At 47.6% G+C, this 19,003-nt stretch overlaps 1 protein-coding gene across 10 annotated transcripts in view; it reads right to left on the bottom strand.

Annotated features, from left to right (window-relative positions):
* Positions 1-3,909: 3,909 nt before the first annotated feature.
* The window catches only part of SAMD4A (sterile alpha motif domain containing 4A), a 210,454-nt gene continuing 195,360 nt past the window's right edge, over positions 3,910-19,003 (bottom strand). For 8 of the 10 annotated variants that reach the window (XM_039535570.1, XM_039535576.1, XM_039535573.1 and 5 more), the window contains 4 exons: positions 18,525-18,651; positions 12,803-12,886; positions 9,885-9,977; positions 3,910-8,689 (listed from right to left, as the gene is read on the bottom strand). In XM_039535570.1, coding sequence (XP_039391504.1) covers positions 8,661-8,689; positions 9,885-9,977; positions 12,803-12,886; positions 18,525-18,651 — 333 coding nt within the window. In that variant the 3' untranslated portion in view covers positions 3,910-8,660. The remainder of the gene's footprint in view (positions 8,690-9,884; positions 9,978-12,802; positions 12,887-18,524; positions 18,652-19,003) is intronic. The other 2 variants (XM_039535575.1, XM_039535580.1) reach the window with 1 other exon arrangement.

Below are 19,003 nucleotides of genomic sequence, written 5' to 3'. Positions count from 1 at the left end.
AAACTCCTTCACCCTTAGGGGCCTTACCCCGGGATGAATCTGACCCCAGGGTTTAGGATAACTATGGACACCTCGCAAAATGAAACGCAGCCCTCGTCAAAGGGGCCTGAGCCACTGCACAGTTTCAATAACTGGCTCAGGGTCACGCAGGGCGTAATCGGGGCGAGAAGATGAATAACTGACTGATGCCGCGTGAGTGATTCAGCCAGCCACCTTTCGAAGGCGCCCAGTTAAATTTACAGCATGGCCCTTTGGGTAAAAGACTAAATGGAAAAACCCCTCATTGCTGGGAGCCCTGTGGAGTGACGGACAGCCCCGCCTGCCCGCCCGCAGCAATGCTGCCCTTGGAGCTTTTCAACCTGCGCCGCGCCAGCTTTCCATGGGGACGGCTTTTCCCCCCCGCCCCTGTCATTTTAAATTAGTGCAACAAACACTTGCTTTGCAAGCCAAACGGCAGCTGCGCAGCCATGGGAAGAGGATTGTTTATGGAAGGAAAGGGCCTTGCGTCTGGGTTTAGGTAAGAGTTTCGAAGTGGGTGAAAACTAACATGGCCGTCATTGCTGGCTAAGGTGGGGCCTGACGCGGTGCGGCTTACTCAGGCAGACGGCCTATGGCATTTAATGAGAGTGTGATTACCCCCCTGCCCCTTCACTTACCAGGGCAAAGTTTACCTCCCCGCTGCTGCCTCTGTGGCGAGGTCTCGGCACCGCAGAACTGCACTGGTGCCATGCAGAATGGGAGGGAACTGGCATTCTGCAGCCCCAGCACATTGCAGAGCTGGGCACTATTTGTGGGGGTGGGGGGGGGACATCCTCCATCTCTGGGCCATCAGGGTATGAGGGTGGGGAGGGTGGCTAGGGCTTATTATGGGTACACTGCAGGTGTGTCCATGAGCCTGCTAAAATTTTGCCCAACCCTCCTCATCGCTTCTCAGGAAACCCCGCCGCCTCAACCAGCAGCCTCCCCTTCCCCCCATCCTACGAGCCCCCTACACCTTCTTCCTCCATTGTGACCTGGCACATGGGGTTGCAGCGCCATTCAGGTTTGGCAGGGCCAAAAAGTTGTCCTGCCCTGGCCTGGGTGCCTCCTTCCACCCAGCCGAGGCAGCTCTGCGGCCGCTGCCCTGGGACTAGGATGTTCGACACCTAGGGGAGGCTGGCAGCGCGTCCCAGCTCAGAACCAGGTCACACCGGCTCTGGGCTGGGGGTGGGGCCCAAGGGGCATTACTAGCCCTTGCTAGGGCCGTGTAACTCGCTTGTGTTTCCATGCTGCAGAGCCTGTGGCCAGTAATGGGTGGTTGGCAGCTTTGCCACAGAAAGAACAGAGCTGCTCTTAGTGCGTTATGCAGCACGGCACCCCTGGGGCACCCTCCTGTCAGGTAGCTCTGTCCCCCCCGCCCCGTTTTGCTGTGTTTGCTCCCCCCACCACCCTGAGGATCAGTCTTTGCTGCTGCGGCTTGGCCTTGCCGGGCCCCAGTGACAAGTGGAGACCAGCCCAGGTCATTGCCAAGCTGGGCTTGAGGAGAATTGGGGGCCTAGTTCTGCCACGCATGCCCTGGGTGATATAGTCCCACCTCCTCGCTGAGCCTCTGCTCCTTCCCCTGTAAAAGGAGGCTACTGCTGCGCAGAGGTGTGGTGAGGGTTAATTCATTGGGGGAGGAGGGGAGAAATCACATCCCCTCCCCACCTCAAAGCTATGTGAGGAGCAAAGCCTTGGTGCACAATCTCCACCGCTATACATGGATGGGGAACGCAGTTACGTCTGTGGCGTTACCAGCCCCTGGACCCTGTAGCAATCCCTCCACTGGTCCCAGGAGCTGTGAGGGGCAGGACGGGGGGGCTGCATGTTGTTCATCCCCCCTCCTCCCCTGCAGCCAGTGGAGTTTGCAGCCTCCGGGCTGCAGTATCTTTTCTGTGGAGGGGATCCCTGTTTAAGGGAGGGAGCTGTGTCTAGCAGAAGTCGACAGCAGCTGCCCCCAATAGGGTGGAACTGCTTAGGCATGAAGCAGTTGGTGGTGCTAGGGGCACCCGGCCTCCTCTCTAGCTTCCCCCTGGGAGCTGCAGGGTTTGGGGCTGTGTCCTGCAGCCTTTTCTGCAGGAGGCAGAGTCCCCATGCAACAGACAGCGAGGAATCAGCTGAGCAGCTCTTCATGAGGGTTTCTCCTCCTGAGCCCCTTCTCATGGGTTTGACAGCAGAATGGGGATCTCCCACTCGCTGTGTGGAAGGTCCGGAAGAAATACAAGGTATCACTCCAATAAATTCCTTTCACACTTTGCCTGAGTCACGCCTCTGGACTCTCTCCCAAGCCCACAGACCTTTGTGGGTAGGTGAGGAGCAGCGTCCTCATCCTCCTGATGGTCAAGCTGAGGCAATGAGGTTAACCCATGAGCTCCCAAACTCTACTGCTGTTTTTCTACAGTTGTTTGGTGGCTAGAGGTGTTGCCAACTCTCCCAGTTGAAATATCACCAGGCTCATGCTATGATGTTCTATTGAAAGCCCCAGCTCCTGGAGTAAAAGGTTTATGAAATAATCTCTATAGTGTGTCTATGCATGTGCTAAAGCACGTTTCACACCCTCAGGGTTGCAGAGAAAAGCTTGGAAATGTGACTAGAATGCAGCCTGACGGCACTAGTCGGACAACCAAGAAGAGTCCCCTTTGTTTGTTTAAAAAAACCCTCTCATGATGGTTTTTGGAAGCCTGACTCCTGATTTTTGAACACTTGGGGCTGGCAATACTGAGATTGGGCCTCCAGGGGAGTAAATCCAGTGCTTTTGGGGAGTGCTACATTCACATGAAAAAGAGGTTTGTCTATGTGAAGTTAATCTGCCTCTTCTTGTAATTTATGCAGTTTACCTGTTTGAGGGATCACAGCCCATGGGGCTCTGCAAACACACTGCCCTCTAACACCATGACAGGCATCGCCTTACACCTTGTATCTGGGCCTCTGCTCCTGCAGCCCTTACTTATGGGAACAGTCCCACTGACTTTAGCGGGAGTCTAAACCAAATTTACACTGGAGCAATTCATAGATTCCAAAAGCCAGAAGGGACCACTGTGATCACCTAGTCTGACCTTCTCTATAGCCCAGGCTAGAGGACGTCCCAAAATAATCCATAGAGCAGAGCTTTTAGAAAAACCTCCAGTCTTGATTTAACAATTGTCAGTGATGGAGAATCCAGCACGACCCTTGGGTAAATCATCCCAATGGTTAATTACTCTCATCATTAAAAATGTACCCTTGATTTCCAGATTAGATTTAGCATTTTCAAAATATACATAGAAGAGAAGTTCTGAGTGTCAAGCTAAGCTTTGCAATGACTTTAACTCCTTTGCTAAGAAGTTGGAAAAAATACAGAGAAAACACCAGCTAGAGATCTTTCCTGTGGAGGGTGGTAGAACTGGTGATGGTGATACAGAAGACAGAGTTTATAGAAGAGCAGGATGGCTAGTGGACTCAGATTAACAGAACCAGAGGTTCCTAAATTCTAATCCTGGCTCTGCTTTTCACTTCTTGTGTCTCCTTGGAAAAGTGGATACTGTTCTGTGCCTCAGTTTCTGGATGGGATTACTACTAACTTTCTGCACCTACCTCGCAAGGGATAGTTAGTTAAACATTTGTGCAATGCTTTGGAATTCAGAAGCCCTAAAGACTAGATTCTCAAAGGTATTTAGGCACCTAAATAATGAAATCAATGGGAGCTAGGCACCTCAATACCTTAATCTGGGCCTAAACCGCAACCATGGGATTTTTACATAAATATAATAAAACTTTTCTACAAAACTAAACAGCTGTTTTTCTTCATTCCTTTGAGCCACAATGCTGGTCTTAAAAAAAAAAAAAAGGAAAAAGAAACCAGATTTCACCCCCCCCAAAACAAACAAACAAACAAACAAGACTACACACCCCAGTGTTACAAAACCTTGTATTAATCATCTCCCTTCACTTTCAATATAATGTTGATATGAAATATAGCCATGATTCCTAGTTACATGGGAGGAAATGAGTAATAAATACATTGTAGCAAGTTTAAATCACAAGAGTGTTTCACTGGTAACAACATTTGAAAACTGTACACTTGCAAAGAACAGCATCTTTCAAACATTAGTATTTCTTTATATCAGGAAGCTTTTACATGTAACAAACATGCTATTTCCATATATGACAAATTTAAAAAATATGCATTGCTTGGCAACATTAACTAGGCAAAAATATTTCTTTGTGCACTAACTTTATACAGAAAAAACAGGACTAAATGCATGCATGTACGATAAGGAACTGCCAGAAGATGGCATGCAACGAAAGAAAGTCCAAAGCTTTTTAAAGTAAGCTTACGTTATGCATAAATACATAAGGGTTATATATTAATAAGGGAGGAAGTATTCTGTTTAACATTATTAACATTCCTGTTTTCTTCCTATTCCTCCCAGAGGAATACACATTCACCTTTAAGTAAAGATAAAGGAATACAAAAAATAAAACTCACTTTGCAAACTCTGATGACTTGTATAAAATCAACTTTAGTGTTATCATAACTGTGTGCAAATTATACTTCTGCAGGATCTACTTTTCATCAGGCACATTCAGAAAGCCTAAAATGGGTCCTGTTTCTGCACCCCAAGAGAGAGAAAGTTGACAACAGACATATTTTTAAGTGCTGACTAAAATCTGAGCTCTGGTTCTCAGTCCTGTGTTCTTACATGTGTGGAACAGGGCCTGCATGATACTCGTTCTGCACCTTGTGCATGTCGCTGATCTACTCAAACAAAGCAAGTTCTGTGAAGGCCTGTTGGTGACTGGGGGAAAATCCCCGGACTTCCACCATCTGAGAAAAACAGGCTGATCCCCAGCTCAGGTACCTGCATTACTACTTAGACAAAGAGCTTGTCCGTGAAAGGGTTAGCTCATGGCACCTCAAAGGAAAAGCAGGGTTTCCTCAGTGTCATGAATACTTACTTGTCCCTTACCAGGAAGGTGGGAGGAAAGGGGCAGCTTAGCCCTAATTTGGGACGATTAGAAGGCTGTGTCCACTGCAAAAATGAGCCGTGTTGGACAACAGGGTGACATTGTCGACATCCCACTCTCAACAGGTAAACGCTTGTGTCTGGCTGCAGTGGTCAAAGCGAGCCCCGTTGAGCACTCATTGCGCGACATCTTACTGCTGCTCCTATTCAGCAAAGCATGTGCTTAACTTTAAACCCATGCGTAAGTCCCCTCGAAGTCAGCGGAACTTAAGCACTTGTTTAACGGATGTGCTTTCCGAGGAGGGGTGCCCTGTGGTGAATCTGCCAAGGGCCTGGCACACTTCGCTACCAGTGCTGGACTCTGCTGATCCTGTCCAGCTCAGCAGGGCAATCCGATGGGCGGGGCAGCCAAGCTTGACCTGGGGGCAAAAGAGGTTCATTTCTGCAGTGTGGACACAGCCAAGGACACTTGGATAGACGGAATTTGTTAGCTTCTCAGTGCAGACAGCATCACCAAGCAGACCGTCATTCAGAAGTGAAACCCGAAGCAGCAAAAAACCATCAGCAGCGTTTCATTCCTTGTATGTCTCAGCCTCTTGTGTGTGTCTGCCCCCTACTGTTAATAACTGTAAGAAACCGCCAAGGATAAAAGCACCAGTAAAACCTCATACATGATAATAGTGTAACAAACTACTGTCACTGGAAGAGATGCTTGCAGAGATGCCAAGTACACACTGCTTTAGTGAGAAAACAGAAAAAACCCCACATTTATATGTAGTGAAATATTTCTTACTCTGAGATTTGAAATTATTTGATACTTGCTTATTATAAAACAGTTGCATTTGGGGTAAATGGGTAAATACAAAAAAGAAAGGCACTGCCGCTTTATTACTAAATATTTGACTTCACAGCCTTATGCATGCAACTGGTTTTTATAAATAAATTTATTTTGTTTTAGAATTTGATTTTTCAATTGAGCTCTACACCTGCACTCAACACAGGCCTCAAAACGGAGCTGGGAAGGACTTCCAAAATGGAACCGAAGTTACTTTTTAATTAAAACAAAAAACAGCAAAACACAACAAAGTCTATCATTAACCTATACACTCCCAATGGAAAATAAGCTTTTTTTAAAAAAGAAAAAAGAAAAGAAAAATTGAATTATGTGGTTGTTAATAACAGACATTATCATGGTTACCAGCCATAGCAAGTTAATAAGTAATATATCCAAAATAATATCTCTAATAATCAGATAACCTCTGTTTCTATATTCAGCAAAGGAATAAATAGAATTTCAGATTTGTAAATACTTTGTCTTCCTTTCAAAAGATTCATACTAAGGTGATTGTGTTCACAAGTCATTTTCTGAAGCTGCACATTGTATATAGCTATGAATGCTCAAGATGCAGCTCAGATTTGAATACCTTCTCATTTCCTATCCAAGCTGTGTAATACTGCAGTTCATTATCCTCTTCATTAACTTTGTTTTAAGCTCCTTCTAACACATTCCAAAGTCCCCTCCTATTGTCTTCCCTTATTACTCCACCAAATCATGCTCAGTTACATTGTATCATGCATTCTGGTAAACAGGAAACCAAGAAATATCAACTGTATGTCAATCAGCATGAAAAATTGCATTTTGGCACTTTTTGTTTTTATAAAGTTAAGTAAAAATGCTGCATCTAAATTGGATTTACAAACCTTATAGTACATGTAAGAACACCTCTTTGAAGCTGCAGTTTAGCCCTTAGTCCCCCCTTTTAAAATAGTCACGTTGAATGTTTGGCACTGAAAATATTTGCTGCTTTGAGCAATTCCATAACTACTTTCAGAGAATGTCAACCACCCAAACAACGTTAACCGACAGAACTGATTTCTGAAGTATTGTACAGATTCATATAGCCATGGTATGCACCAATATTACTTTTCTTTATATAATAAAGAAAAATTGCACGCACCAAATCATTTCTTACTTACACCAGGGTGAATCCAGAGTAACTTCACTAAAGCCAATGGAGATGCATTGGGGTAAAACTGGTGTAAGTAAAAAAAAAGAAAAAAAGGAAAAGAACCAGGCTATCTGTGTGTCAAGCAAGCAATGGGGATTCAATTGGAACCAGGCTCTCTGTGTGTCAAGCAAGCAATGGGTGTTACTGAAATGTTAGGTGAAGATTCTGTTTTTATTTGGGTGTAAATCTGGAGTTAACCCACTGAATTCAATGGGAACAACTATGGATGTAGGCTGGTGTAAATGAGACTTGATTCTGGACTCAGATCTCAGTTTAAATACTTGCTGGTTCAAAGTTGTATCAAATTCACGTATGAAATGAACCAGGGCCACCCTTAACTCAGTTATAAAAAGCAAGGTGTGATAGTTACAGTTCTGGGATGACAGCAGCACAGAGATAGATGTGCATCCGAACAACTGGCTCTTAAATCTTTAATCCACCCACATGTTGACCTTCCTTCCCTTACACGTAATGTCCAGTTTAGCCTGCTTATTACTCTATGGCCCCATGCACGCTCATTATCTGTCAGGACCAAGAAAAAGGCAGCAGTGTTTGGGAGCCAGTATAAACACTGAACAGAGCGTAGTCACTATTCATACTGAGAGCCGCAGTCCAGCACTGCTTACGTTTTGCTGCTCTCCCGCATGGTCCAGTAGCACAGGAAGCTCATGCTTTCCCCTTTAATCCTTCTCTACCTCCTCACATCGTCTTGTTACTCCCAGGGCAAGAAAAGGCCCAGCCCTCCACCCCTGTAGTTTAGCTGGCAAACTGTAGCTAGTTCTGAAAATGATCCAGTCAGTCTGGGATGTAGTGGCAGGTCTGTAAAAGCCACGATGCAGCATCTTTTAGGTATTTACATACACAAGACAAGAAACAAGAAACTGATCCCACTTGCTCTCCACGCCCAATCACATATAGTCCCGCCCACTCCACGACATCCCTCCTCTCTTCTCTGATGTCCTCTCCATCCCAGCTGATAAGATGAAAACCCAAGGCCTGCCCCTAGAAGCATAGCTTGGTTGCTATGTAAAATGCAAACCTGCTGCTATTAACAGAAGTAAAACAAAAAACTCCTTTACAACAGGAATATGAGACAAAGGCCTACCAGACATTTTTACACACTTATGTACCCTTTATATCTGCTCCTATGTAAACAATACACAGATTGAAATTTAATTGTTTTAAATTTAGTTGAAAGGACGTTTGGTGGTGGTGGTTGGTTTTTATTTTCCTTTTTGACTGCACGGCAGCTCCAGGAGATATCTGAGCTCCAGTGAAATACAAGAGTTGTAAACTCTGAACAATAAGTTACCCCCTTGTTTTTTGGTCACACACGTGATACTTGTTAATTTCCTCCTTCAGAAACAGGGTTTGCCTGGTGCCTGTTTGCCTGGTGCTCTCCATCCTTCCCAGCTGCAGATTAACATCTAATTTACCAGACTTTGCCTTCCCCGCCCCCCACTTTCCCCCTAGAGAGGATGTGTAATAAATGTCAAAACAAAGTCCAATTCTAATGATATGTTCACAAGGACAATCTACACATTCACAAAATTAAAACAAGAGCGAGAGAGAAAAAGAGCGAATGCAAAATCTCTTGGAGAATCCTGTGCACGTGTGGAGACTGTTGCCACTGGACCTGCAGCAGTCATTCTCACGGCCAGCGCTGTCACCGGTACACGTTCATCTTCTATATCGTAGAGGTTCTGTCAACGCCGTCTGAAAGATGTAAGTCATAATCAGAAGTAGCCACACCTTGCTTTAAATTGCATTGCCTCAATACTACCATGATGGGCGTGTTACAAATACCCAATTTAAACAAAACACAGCAGATTGGCCTGAATCCAATTGGTAGATCCAAATGTTGGGGAAATTCAGCTCTGGATCCAAACTTGGTGGCTCAGATCCACCTACCTACCTTCCATATCTGTGTGCCGGTCAGCAGGGCGCTGCCATGCCCTCTCTAGTTGTGAATATAATTTGCATGCTGGTATGCAGTAGGGGCTCAAATGTATCTTTACAATCTGCTCTGAGTAAGGGACATGGAGTTCTTGGCTGCTCCTGGAGCAGCAGCCAAGGGAATGCAGCGTGACTCAGAGTCACCATGCCTGCCCTGGTCCCTCCTGTGCGCCAGGAAGGAAGCAATCTGCTTCTGGTCTGTTGCCCATTTCTTGTTCCTCTTTGCCCACTTCCCCGCCCCCATCCGGTGTGGGTCAGGGAACAGTGGCCATGCAGAGGTGTGCAGTGACCTACAATGTAGAGGGCCCATGCAAGCACTTATTAGCCCCTGGCTCCACGTACCAGAGCATAGCAGAAGAGATGGCCTTGCCCTAAATTAATAGGCAAGGTTCAGAGTCGGAGGGGCACATCTCTGTTATCCTGTGCACTCTGAGCAGGCAAAACTCCCCTTTATGGCAGCGTGAGAGGGAGTGCAGGATGGGACCCAGTTCCAGGAGCGTTTGGAAATGCAGCCCTGCCCAGAGGAATGGCAGCTGCTGGGTGGCCTGGGGTTTAGTTTGCTTTTAAAATGCAACATAGCTAGGACAAGGAAGTGAAAGGAACAATTAGAAATAGAGGCCAGTAATGTCACAGAGGAAGCTTTAATGCCATGCCCGGGGCACGGACTCCATCTCATTTCGGTGGAAGCCGATGGGGCTCCCTCGACAAGTCGCAGGGGCCGACTGAGGCGTCGGGGGCTAAATTCCCCTCGGTTCATTTCTGGCCTCCTCTTTCTAAGGCTTCCTGACAGCCTCCTGGTAATGTACTGTTCCCGACTCTTTTCACCCGGGCCCTGTCCCATCACAGCCCAGGAGTCAGGATATCTAGGGACTCGGTGGTTGGGGATGAGGGGTTGGAGCAGAAAACTCCTCAGATAGGGGTGATGTCTCAGCAAGGCCTTAACGAGCCAACTGACCAGTCAGAAAGCGCTGAGAGGTGTGCGTGGGCTTATCATGCCTGCTCCCGCCAATGAAATCCACAGTGCCTATGACGCTCCATGCACAGCTCTCTACAAGGGGACGAAGTACGGAGAGAGAGAACAACAATGAAAAGCCTGGGTGAGGATTAACGCTGCAGACGGGTTTTTAACCAGACACGAGTTATGACAAATGCATTCAGGGTGCAAGCTTTTTACACAGATTCACTGTCTTTGAACACGTATTCCTTGACATGGCTCCTCTGTGCTCAGTCGTGCACAGGCTTGTGAATGGATTAGGGTGGCTTTTAGAAACACAACAGCAGGCTTTGGGCTATGGAGAGTCTTCATCAGAGATAAAAATATTGTATTTCCAACCCCACCTGGAATTATGGATGTAGGCCAAAGATGGGCATGATCTGAAACATCAGATCAACCTGCCACTGCACCCCCACCCTTCAAACTTGGGGGCAGAGTGGATCCAAATTCAGTGGCTGGCTCATCTCTAGGATGGGCTGCGCCAAAACCTGGATCCAAACACCTGCAAGGCTCTGGGAAGTTCAGACGCTGTTCCTGGCCCCTCCCCAGCGCAGGCACAGTAAGATGGATAGCCCAGCTCGGGTGCGCCCCTGTTCGGGGAGAACGACGTGAGCAGTAGGCTGTGGGGTGGCTCCTGCTGCAGTGCTGTGCCCAGGGCAGCCTGAGTGATGCAAGGTGACCTAGCACGATGGCCCTGGGAGAGCCCACCCTGTTGAACATGGAGAAGGGAATCAGGCTGGTGCTGCGAATGGCAGAGGCGCTCAGCCCAGAAAAGCGGCAGCTCCCCACTTCCCCCGACGTCATCCCACATAACGCAGCCCATTTAGCGCATGAGCGAGACTGAGGAAGTACCCAGGAGGGCTGCCGTGATGATCCGACTTCTAAGAGACACAGCAGCAGCTGGTGTCAAGACACTGGCTGTTTTGTTACAAAGCTAGAGCTACGCGTAAGGGCAGCAGCCCTGCACGCCACAGCCCACCACGTTACCGCCTTTGGCAATCCCCAAGTGAGCTATTCCCAACGCAGGGCCCAGCACACTGCACTCCCCGTTCCCCTGCTCAGCTCCCCATGGAAACCGCCTCAGACACACGCTTCAGTTCCTCCCGCCGGAATGGTCAGATTAAAAACAAACAGGTTCGTTAAGCTCTGCTTTGTCTGTTTATTTAAAGCTATTTATAGCACTTTTCGCGTAGAGAGGCCTGGGCCAAGGCAACGTGGGTCAAACCTGGCCCCTCCCAGCCTGAGCATCTGCCTCTCTCCCCACAATATACTGCCAGGCGGGGGCTGCTGACAGGGTGTTCTCCACCCTCAGATTCCTCGCTCCTCCCTGCCACAGGCCATGGATTTCTAGGCATGCTGCACAAACTTTTTGTGTGATGGGGTTGGGGGAGTAGTTTGAACGGTTGCGATTGGCTGACTTGATTCATTCTTTGTACGCGGATAGTTTTTTCGTAGCTGGGTGGCCCTGCTTTGGGAGAGTCACGGCCAGTTCATTGCTAAGGGCACCTGGAGCGTTGCGCGGGGATGGTTCGGTTTGTTATCTACCCCATCGAAATAAAACAACTCACAAAACCTACGTGTGCTGCGATGCAGTCAGATCTTCCTCTGGCTTTCGCCAGACCCCGGCCCAGCTGAGACGTCCATCTTTCTGCTAAGCCGTCGGTTCTGGTACCTGCTCCGTCCACCCACCTCCACCCCATTTGTCTGTTTGGCCATCAACTGTGTCCTGTCTGACATCAACACTGTGAACAATGTGGTATTTATGGTATCTAGCACAACGGGGCCCTGATCCTTGACAGGGGTTCATCGTCGTTACCGCGATACACAGTAACAGTAGTATCAGTCTGGGTTTTCTCAGTGGAGATCATGGGCCTCTCTTTCCCCAGGGCTTAGCCTGAGACAGAATCCTTAAGGGCCTGTGGAAGATGTATCTGTTTAGCTGTCTGACACAGTCGACTGTGGCAACTTGACTCTAATGTGGCTCTCCCGGTAATCAGCTCCTGGCATCCGATCCCTGAGGAGAATTCTCCCTTCTACTGGGAAACTGACAGCTATCAGTCCGTAGGGCACCCACACGATGGTGGTGGGCGTTTTTAGAAAGGCACAGGCTAAAAGAACCATCCTGTATTCCGATTTACGCTGGATTTAGTGGCACTAGGATGGAAAGGTCTTTTGGGAAGCCCAAGTTTCACTAACCTACCCCTCCCCTCCATGTCGGCAGGCTCTTGCAGTGATATTTCTATGCAGTGTGCTCAGGCCCAATGCCCAAGTCCATACACAGGGCCAGCTCCTCAGCTGTGTAGATCGGCCTACATCTATTGACTTCCATGCCAGTTTACACCAGCTGAGGGTCTGGCCCTTAGAGCTTAATCCGGCTCCCATTTTAGTCCGTATGCCAAAGCTCCCACCACATGCCCTTAACAATAGTCCCCTGATTTTCAGGGGCGCTCAGCACTGTCAGTTCCCATTAGCTTCAAGCGGGAGCTGCCGGTGCTCAGAATTGTTGAAAGGTTCTCTCATCTTGGTGCCTAAATAGGTCACCATTTTGGCCGGGGCAGCGTAACCCTCCTTCGCTGCTCACCTGCTTGTTAGCGGTGAGCACGTTCCAGAGCGTGGCTTGGCTGCTGGCTAGTTCCCTTTCATTCTATTCACTCCCTTTTCAGACAGAAGTGCCCCTACCTGCGGCTCAGTAACTTAATGGGCAGCACTGATTAGTTCCCACCACAGTCTTGTCCTGTCTCCTTCAGTCAAGGGGATGGTGGCCGTGACAGACGGCATCCAGGAGATCAGGAAAGAATTTAAACGAGGAATCCTCCCGGCTGTGCCAGAGACACTGTGGCTGACACCAGAATGGAGGGAAGGGAAAAGGGTGCACTCACCCCCCAGGGCATGTTCGGTCATACTCAGGCACAAGGACTCCAGCCTGTTGTTGATGTCAGGTTCTGTCACTGGTACCTGGAACTCTGCAAAGGAAATGGAACAGACTGTTACTCCGGAGACCCACAATGGCAGAAGCAAAGTCACAACAAATCTAAAGGGTAAATACAATAGCTGGGCAGGTAGGAATCTGTTCTGCACCGATATATGCCCTGTGTAAACCCGATGACAGGAGCCTTACTTCGCTTGTGTCCCTCTGACAACTCCTTCTAAAGACTGCAAGTGAGCTTTCATTCCCAATATTGCATGTTTTTATGCTCATTTATATGTGCAAACACATTGACTTTCTTACACACACACACACACACACGTAAAACTGTTTAATATCAGTTTTTATTTGCAAACACCATCCCAGCTGCTAACTAATGCCACTGATGGAGATTCACACGTTTGCAGTGATGTGGTACAGAATCATGAAACCCAAACCTTAGATTTGTCTACAGTCTTATACCCAGACTGTAAGCTCTTTAGGGCAGGGACTGTCTCTCTGTTATGTGTTTATACAGGCACCAAGCCCAATGGCCGCTACATGCTACCATACTGATGATTAGAGGCTTGGTTTCAGACTGGCCATTGCAGGGCAAGGCGATGAAAGCTGTAGGTTAGGAGGCAGGAGTTTAGAAGAAAATAACCCCAGCACAATTAGGGAAAAACACTCAAATCCATTCGTAATCCAGTAACTTTGTTTTACTCATATGAACTGAAACAACAAGGCTAACTTCATCCTTTGCTTGAAGATTTTGGCCTAGGCAGAGAGGCAGAAGCCTAAATACCTTTGAGGCTCTGAGTCTAACTTCCATTAATTCCTCAAATACCTTTGAGGATCTGGGCCTTGGCATATATACCATGGGCCTATAAACTGTTTTATTGGACTGCTAAACCAGGACTGAGATTACAACCCTACTAACTTTCTAGCAAGGACTGTTTTTTTAAAATGGGGCACACTTTTCTTTAGCAGCACTTTCAACACAAGAAACTAAGGGTCTGAACCTCCGTTAGTGTAAACCAGGAGGAATTCAATGGCGCTCCACCAGAGACGAACTGATGTAAGTGAAAGGTTCAAGGTTTGTATTAGAAAGATGCTCACATGGTTTGAAAATACCACAAAGAAAGGGCTTTGCAAGGCCAATGAAGAAAGACAGTCAAATGTCCCTGTTATGCAGGTGCTGCTCCACAGGTACTCAGAGTCGCTAAAGGAATTGTGAAATCCTATCGCTGGGCATTACTGAAGGAGCACCAGTGTCCTCTAAGCCGTAGGTCTGCCAACAGCTGAACAGAATGGTACGTGTGCATTGTAAGGCCTCAGAGCTGCATAAATCCAAACTCCCTCCTCAGATCATCTGTAAACACAGCTCAGGAGTAAAAAGGCAGCGCTGAGGCATAGATGCCTGAGGATGTATTCTATCTGATCCTCTTATCTCAAGGTCCCTAGAGTTTTGTGGACTGGGTCAGCAGTGACAGTGCAGTTCTTAAAGGAAACTCTCTCCAGGCAATTGTTGAGCTAATTTTCCCTGGGGAAATACAGGGCATGGGGTTTGCATGAACTTAACTGTTGCTATCAGATGAGGTCAGATGGTCTTGTAAGGCCCTGGAGCAGGATTCAGGAGAGCTGGGTTCATTCCCTGTGTGACGTTGAGCAAGTCACACGGCTCCAGAGCCACTAAGGTAGTTAGGCTCCTAACTTCTGCTGAAATCAATGGGAATTGGAACCCTACATACCTCTGAGGATCTGAGCCCCAGCTGCACAATGAATACAAGAGTACTTCCTTTGTCTACCTTGTCTAGTTGGACTGTGTGGGGCAAAGCAGAGACCCCCCCCCCGCCCCAGCCAGGACTCTGCTCTGCCCCGCCAACACTGCAGCCATCCTACATCTTGCGCCTGCAGGGATCGGGTGTCACTAGCCCTAGGCAATACCGTGCCATGGCCCCGCTCCCTCACTCCTGTGACAGCGGGCTCTCTGCACTGTCGTAGGAGCCACACAGCAGCGGGCTGGCCTCCCTGCAGCTGGGGGCTTGTCTCCATCCTTGCAGTCCTGGCCGGGGGACTCTGCTTTGTTTTCTGAACCTCCACATTCTCCAAATCCCTTCCTTGTCCCCCCGCGTGAGACACGAGGGGGACAAGGAAGGGGTTGGGATAGCATGGAGGTTCGGATAATGGGATGTGACGGAGGCTGTGTAGGAGGCAGCCAATCACAGAAGGGCTTACAGAGGCAGCCAATCAGGGACGGGCAGGCCCATATAAGAAAGGCTTCAGATCACTCCCTGGAACTTGAGGAGGAGTAACTGCCTTGCAGGCGGAGGACAGCAAGCACCCTGGACAGAGCAGTGCTGCAGGCTGAGGCCTTGAGGCTAGGGCAAAGAGGGTGCTGGGGCTGTGGGAAAGTGGCCCAGGGAGATCTACAGAGGAGTCGGCAGGGACGTAGTAAATGGCGGCCATCTTCAGGGTCCCTGGGCCGGGACCCAGAGTAGTGGGTGGGCCCGTGTCCCCCCTCTACCCCCACTGAGGAGGTGGCTGGACTGAGGGACTGTGATACTATCCCCTGGAAGTGGGGAGCACAGAGTGCAGCATAGCTGGAGAGCTGTGTCACGCAGAGGACGCCGTGGTCCTGGGAGCAACGTGGGCCCCTGGAACAGAAATGACGGTGGCAGAACACCACCAGAAGAGGGCGCACTGGCATACAGAGCTAATCCCCAGGACAGCCAGCAGGAGGCGCCGCAGCAGTGGACCGAAGCCCATCACACCGGGTTTCGGATAAAGAGGAGTATACTGTAGTTGATAATATTGTTATGATTATGCTCTAGAACAAAAGTATTTTATGCCTAAAACAAAAGTGAGGCATAATATTGACTACTCCCTGTTTAGACGTAGTTTGTGTCAGGCTGATTTCATTTGCCACAATGTGTGTAAAGACCAGGCCTTGATTTTTTTAAGAACTTTAAAGTTGCACGTAGGGCAAAATCAGAAACTCCTCTGTGCCAGGGACACGGGGGCTGTAAAACTTGTCTGTACAAATGACAGAAGTGAAACTAAAAATAAGCTCCATTGCTGGGGTCATTTGAAACCATGCTGGACAAAGCCCTGGAGAACAGACGGTGTAGGTGCCTGTTGAGGGATCTTTTTCCCTTCCTCTGACGCATCCTGTGTTACCATGGAGATCTGGGCCGGTCCCCAAGGGATGACCGAGGCGTGACCTAAGAGTTCTTCTCCAACTTTAAATTCTCTGATTCATATGGAGATAAATATATCCAGCAGGAGAGACCCCCACAGCACAGCTTAAAAGGAATGTGATCTTACCCCGGACATCTAAAGAAACATCTCTTGAGTTCAATGGATCGAGGATATCTAGCATTTTACGGGAGCAATATCAAGATTATTTTCTTTTCACCCCCTCCATGCACAGCAGGTGGAAGGAAAGAGCTTGTTTATCTGAAACCATCATTTGCGGCTTAAAAATGTGGCATGCTGCAGCCGCGTACCAAGTAAGGTTGTGAGCTACCTGGGAAGGCTTGTGTTTTAGGGCTCCAAATCAGCCGTCAGATGACTGGAAATTAAGGGCAGGTGGTGTCCCAACAGGTCTGAAGATGAATTAGTGGAATAGCCCACTAATTTATATGACCTGCTTCCCCTCTTTCTTCCAGATCACCTTTTAATCCGGGCTTAATGCACATGAGATGCAGACGCTGGCAGTATGTCCTTAAATCCCTCCTGGACAGTCATTGCTGTGCATTCCTAGTTCAGGTGATATTTTAATCCCTGGTAGAAACAAGTTTTGGTGCTAGTTTTAAATAGCACATAAATTTAGAGCCAACATTCTGCCCTCAGATGTTTGTGCCCGGCTTGCAGGAGCTGGGGGACTGTTCTAGGCAAGAAATTGGCAGCAAATTCTAAGAGCTAAGTATTATTATTATTATTAAATTTAGCATTTGTAGGATGGTTTTGGCTCATTCTTATGGCTTTATTCTTAATTTAAACAATCCCTTTAGATTCCTCTCCTCTGTCCTGTCACCTGGGTTAGGTCCCCCCTGCTGGATTCTCTGCAGGAGGAGGCTAGGGATCAGAAAAACTCCCCGAAGCTCCCCTCTCTGAGTTCTTTGCAAACAGTTCTCCTCAAGGGAGAGAAGTATGACACCCTGTGGAGTTTGCAGGATCCCACAATCCATGGTAAGGGAACTGAGGCTGAATGCTACAAAGCCAGCAGGGTTAGATCAGCTATGGTTTCACCCCATGCAGTATTCTGCTTGAACAAACAGACCAGCTTTGTTCTGACTGAACAGACACTCACATTAAATGCATCTCAAGTTTACATTAATGAGATGTAAGAAATAAGGCTGGCTAGATGTGACTGTGCAGTCTAATATTCAGAGCAGGGTCAGAGTCAGGACTCCTGGGTTGCAATTCTAACTTCACAATCAACTTGCTGTAAGACTTTGGGCAACTCAGTTAATCTCTCTGTTCAGTTTACCCCATAAGTATAATACTTTCCTACTTCACAGGATTGTTGTGGGGATTAATTCATTAGTGTTTACAATGTGTTTTGAGATCCTCCAACGAAAAGTGTTGTATAAATGCAAACTATTAACAATACCAAATAAATGCATCACTTTCTTGGCTACTCTACACATATTTTTTCGGCAATGCCACTTTCCAGTCCTCTAGAGTCCTCATCACCTGCAGGCTAACATGCAAGAAGAACCTATTTCTTATTCTGTAATATTTACCGAACTTTGCCATTACACTGGGCTCTGGATGATACACAGAGGGAGACGCAGTTTCTGCAACAAGAGGCTTGCAATCTAGGACGGTCAAAACAATGCGGACACATAATACCTGAGAAGGCTAGATGGAGGCCCCGGCTGAAATAAGGGTATAAGTTTCTGGTGTGGTAAACTTCTTTTGAGTGAGATTTGTTTCTATGGTGAATTATTACTGGAACAATGCAGATGATTAATACTACTGTACATTAGCAGAAAGGCTGCATTAAAAGGATAGTGGAGCAACATACGTAGTTAAGATATACTAGAAAAAACGCACTGAAGTCTCAGAGCTTCTCTCTCTGGATTCAGATGGACACTCAGCAAACCAAAAAGAATGACAGGATGTTCTTACACATGGAAGGGTATTAAAAGCGTGCAAGGAAACAATTAACATCCCCGGTGTGTTAAAATTCTGCCTCAGAATGTCTCTCTCAAAAGAATTTCCCTAAAATGCACGAAGTCATTTCTCTTCTGCACTGGATTTTCCAGTCCATGTAAAAGCAAAAAAGGTGATCCAAGAGCTGCAACATTCCCCATGTAACACAAAGCCTTGCAGAAGGAAGCTATGTTGGGCACTAGCACTGTCAGTCTGTTATTTATAGGGTCAAAATCCCTCCGGTGATGTCTCTGGTTTAATCAATCCAGTAATCTGACTAGTGTCAAAAAATATCTTGGTCGGATTGCAACAGACACTGAGCTTGCAGAGTCTGGCTTGCTGCCAGCCCACCGCTGTTCATCTTGCAATGCACAGTTTAAAAAAAGAAAGCTTTCTATAAGCACCCAAGAATGTATGGTGACAGTTGAGGCTAAGTATTTGTAGGCAGGGTTCACGAGTGCCGCTATTTGAATATACTGTACTCTCAGATGACAAGGGGATGAATAAGCAAAAGACAAATGACTTCTTCCTACCTGGCTGCTGAAACATCAGCATGGTCTGTGGGGATGTGTGGACAGGCAGGGAACGCGTCCTCTGCACTGAGCTATGGGTCCGGCTTGGCATGCTGTTACTACCCCCGGGGTTTGCGAACCAGAGATTCTATGGGAAACAAACACACCAACGATACTGTAAAACAAATGCCAGTGCCATGCTAATGTAGGACACAGTCTGGGTGTGTTAAAAACCTCAGCACGCTCCGTAGGCTAATGCTTTCCTGATCTCCCCAGCCTTGCACCTTCTAGTCACTGGGTCACCCTCTCCCTGCGAAGGGCTTTTTCTGCGAGTGACACTTACTCTCCGAGGGATGTATTTATAAAAAGCCCTTGGCTCATTTCTCTTCCTCCATCCCTCTCTGAAGCCTGATTTGTCCCTCTCTCCCAGCTCTCCTTGTCCCTTTTCAGTACCCCACTCCACCGAAAAGAACAAAAACAGGAAATGCCTGCAGACTGTT

The sequence above is a fragment of the Mauremys reevesii genome, linkage group 4 (genome assembly GCF_016161935.1).
Source record: "Mauremys reevesii isolate NIE-2019 linkage group 4, ASM1616193v1, whole genome shotgun sequence".
Lineage (NCBI taxonomy): Eukaryota > Metazoa > Chordata > Testudines > Geoemydidae > Mauremys > Mauremys reevesii.
This window is presented reverse-complemented; position numbering and strand designations above follow the sequence as displayed.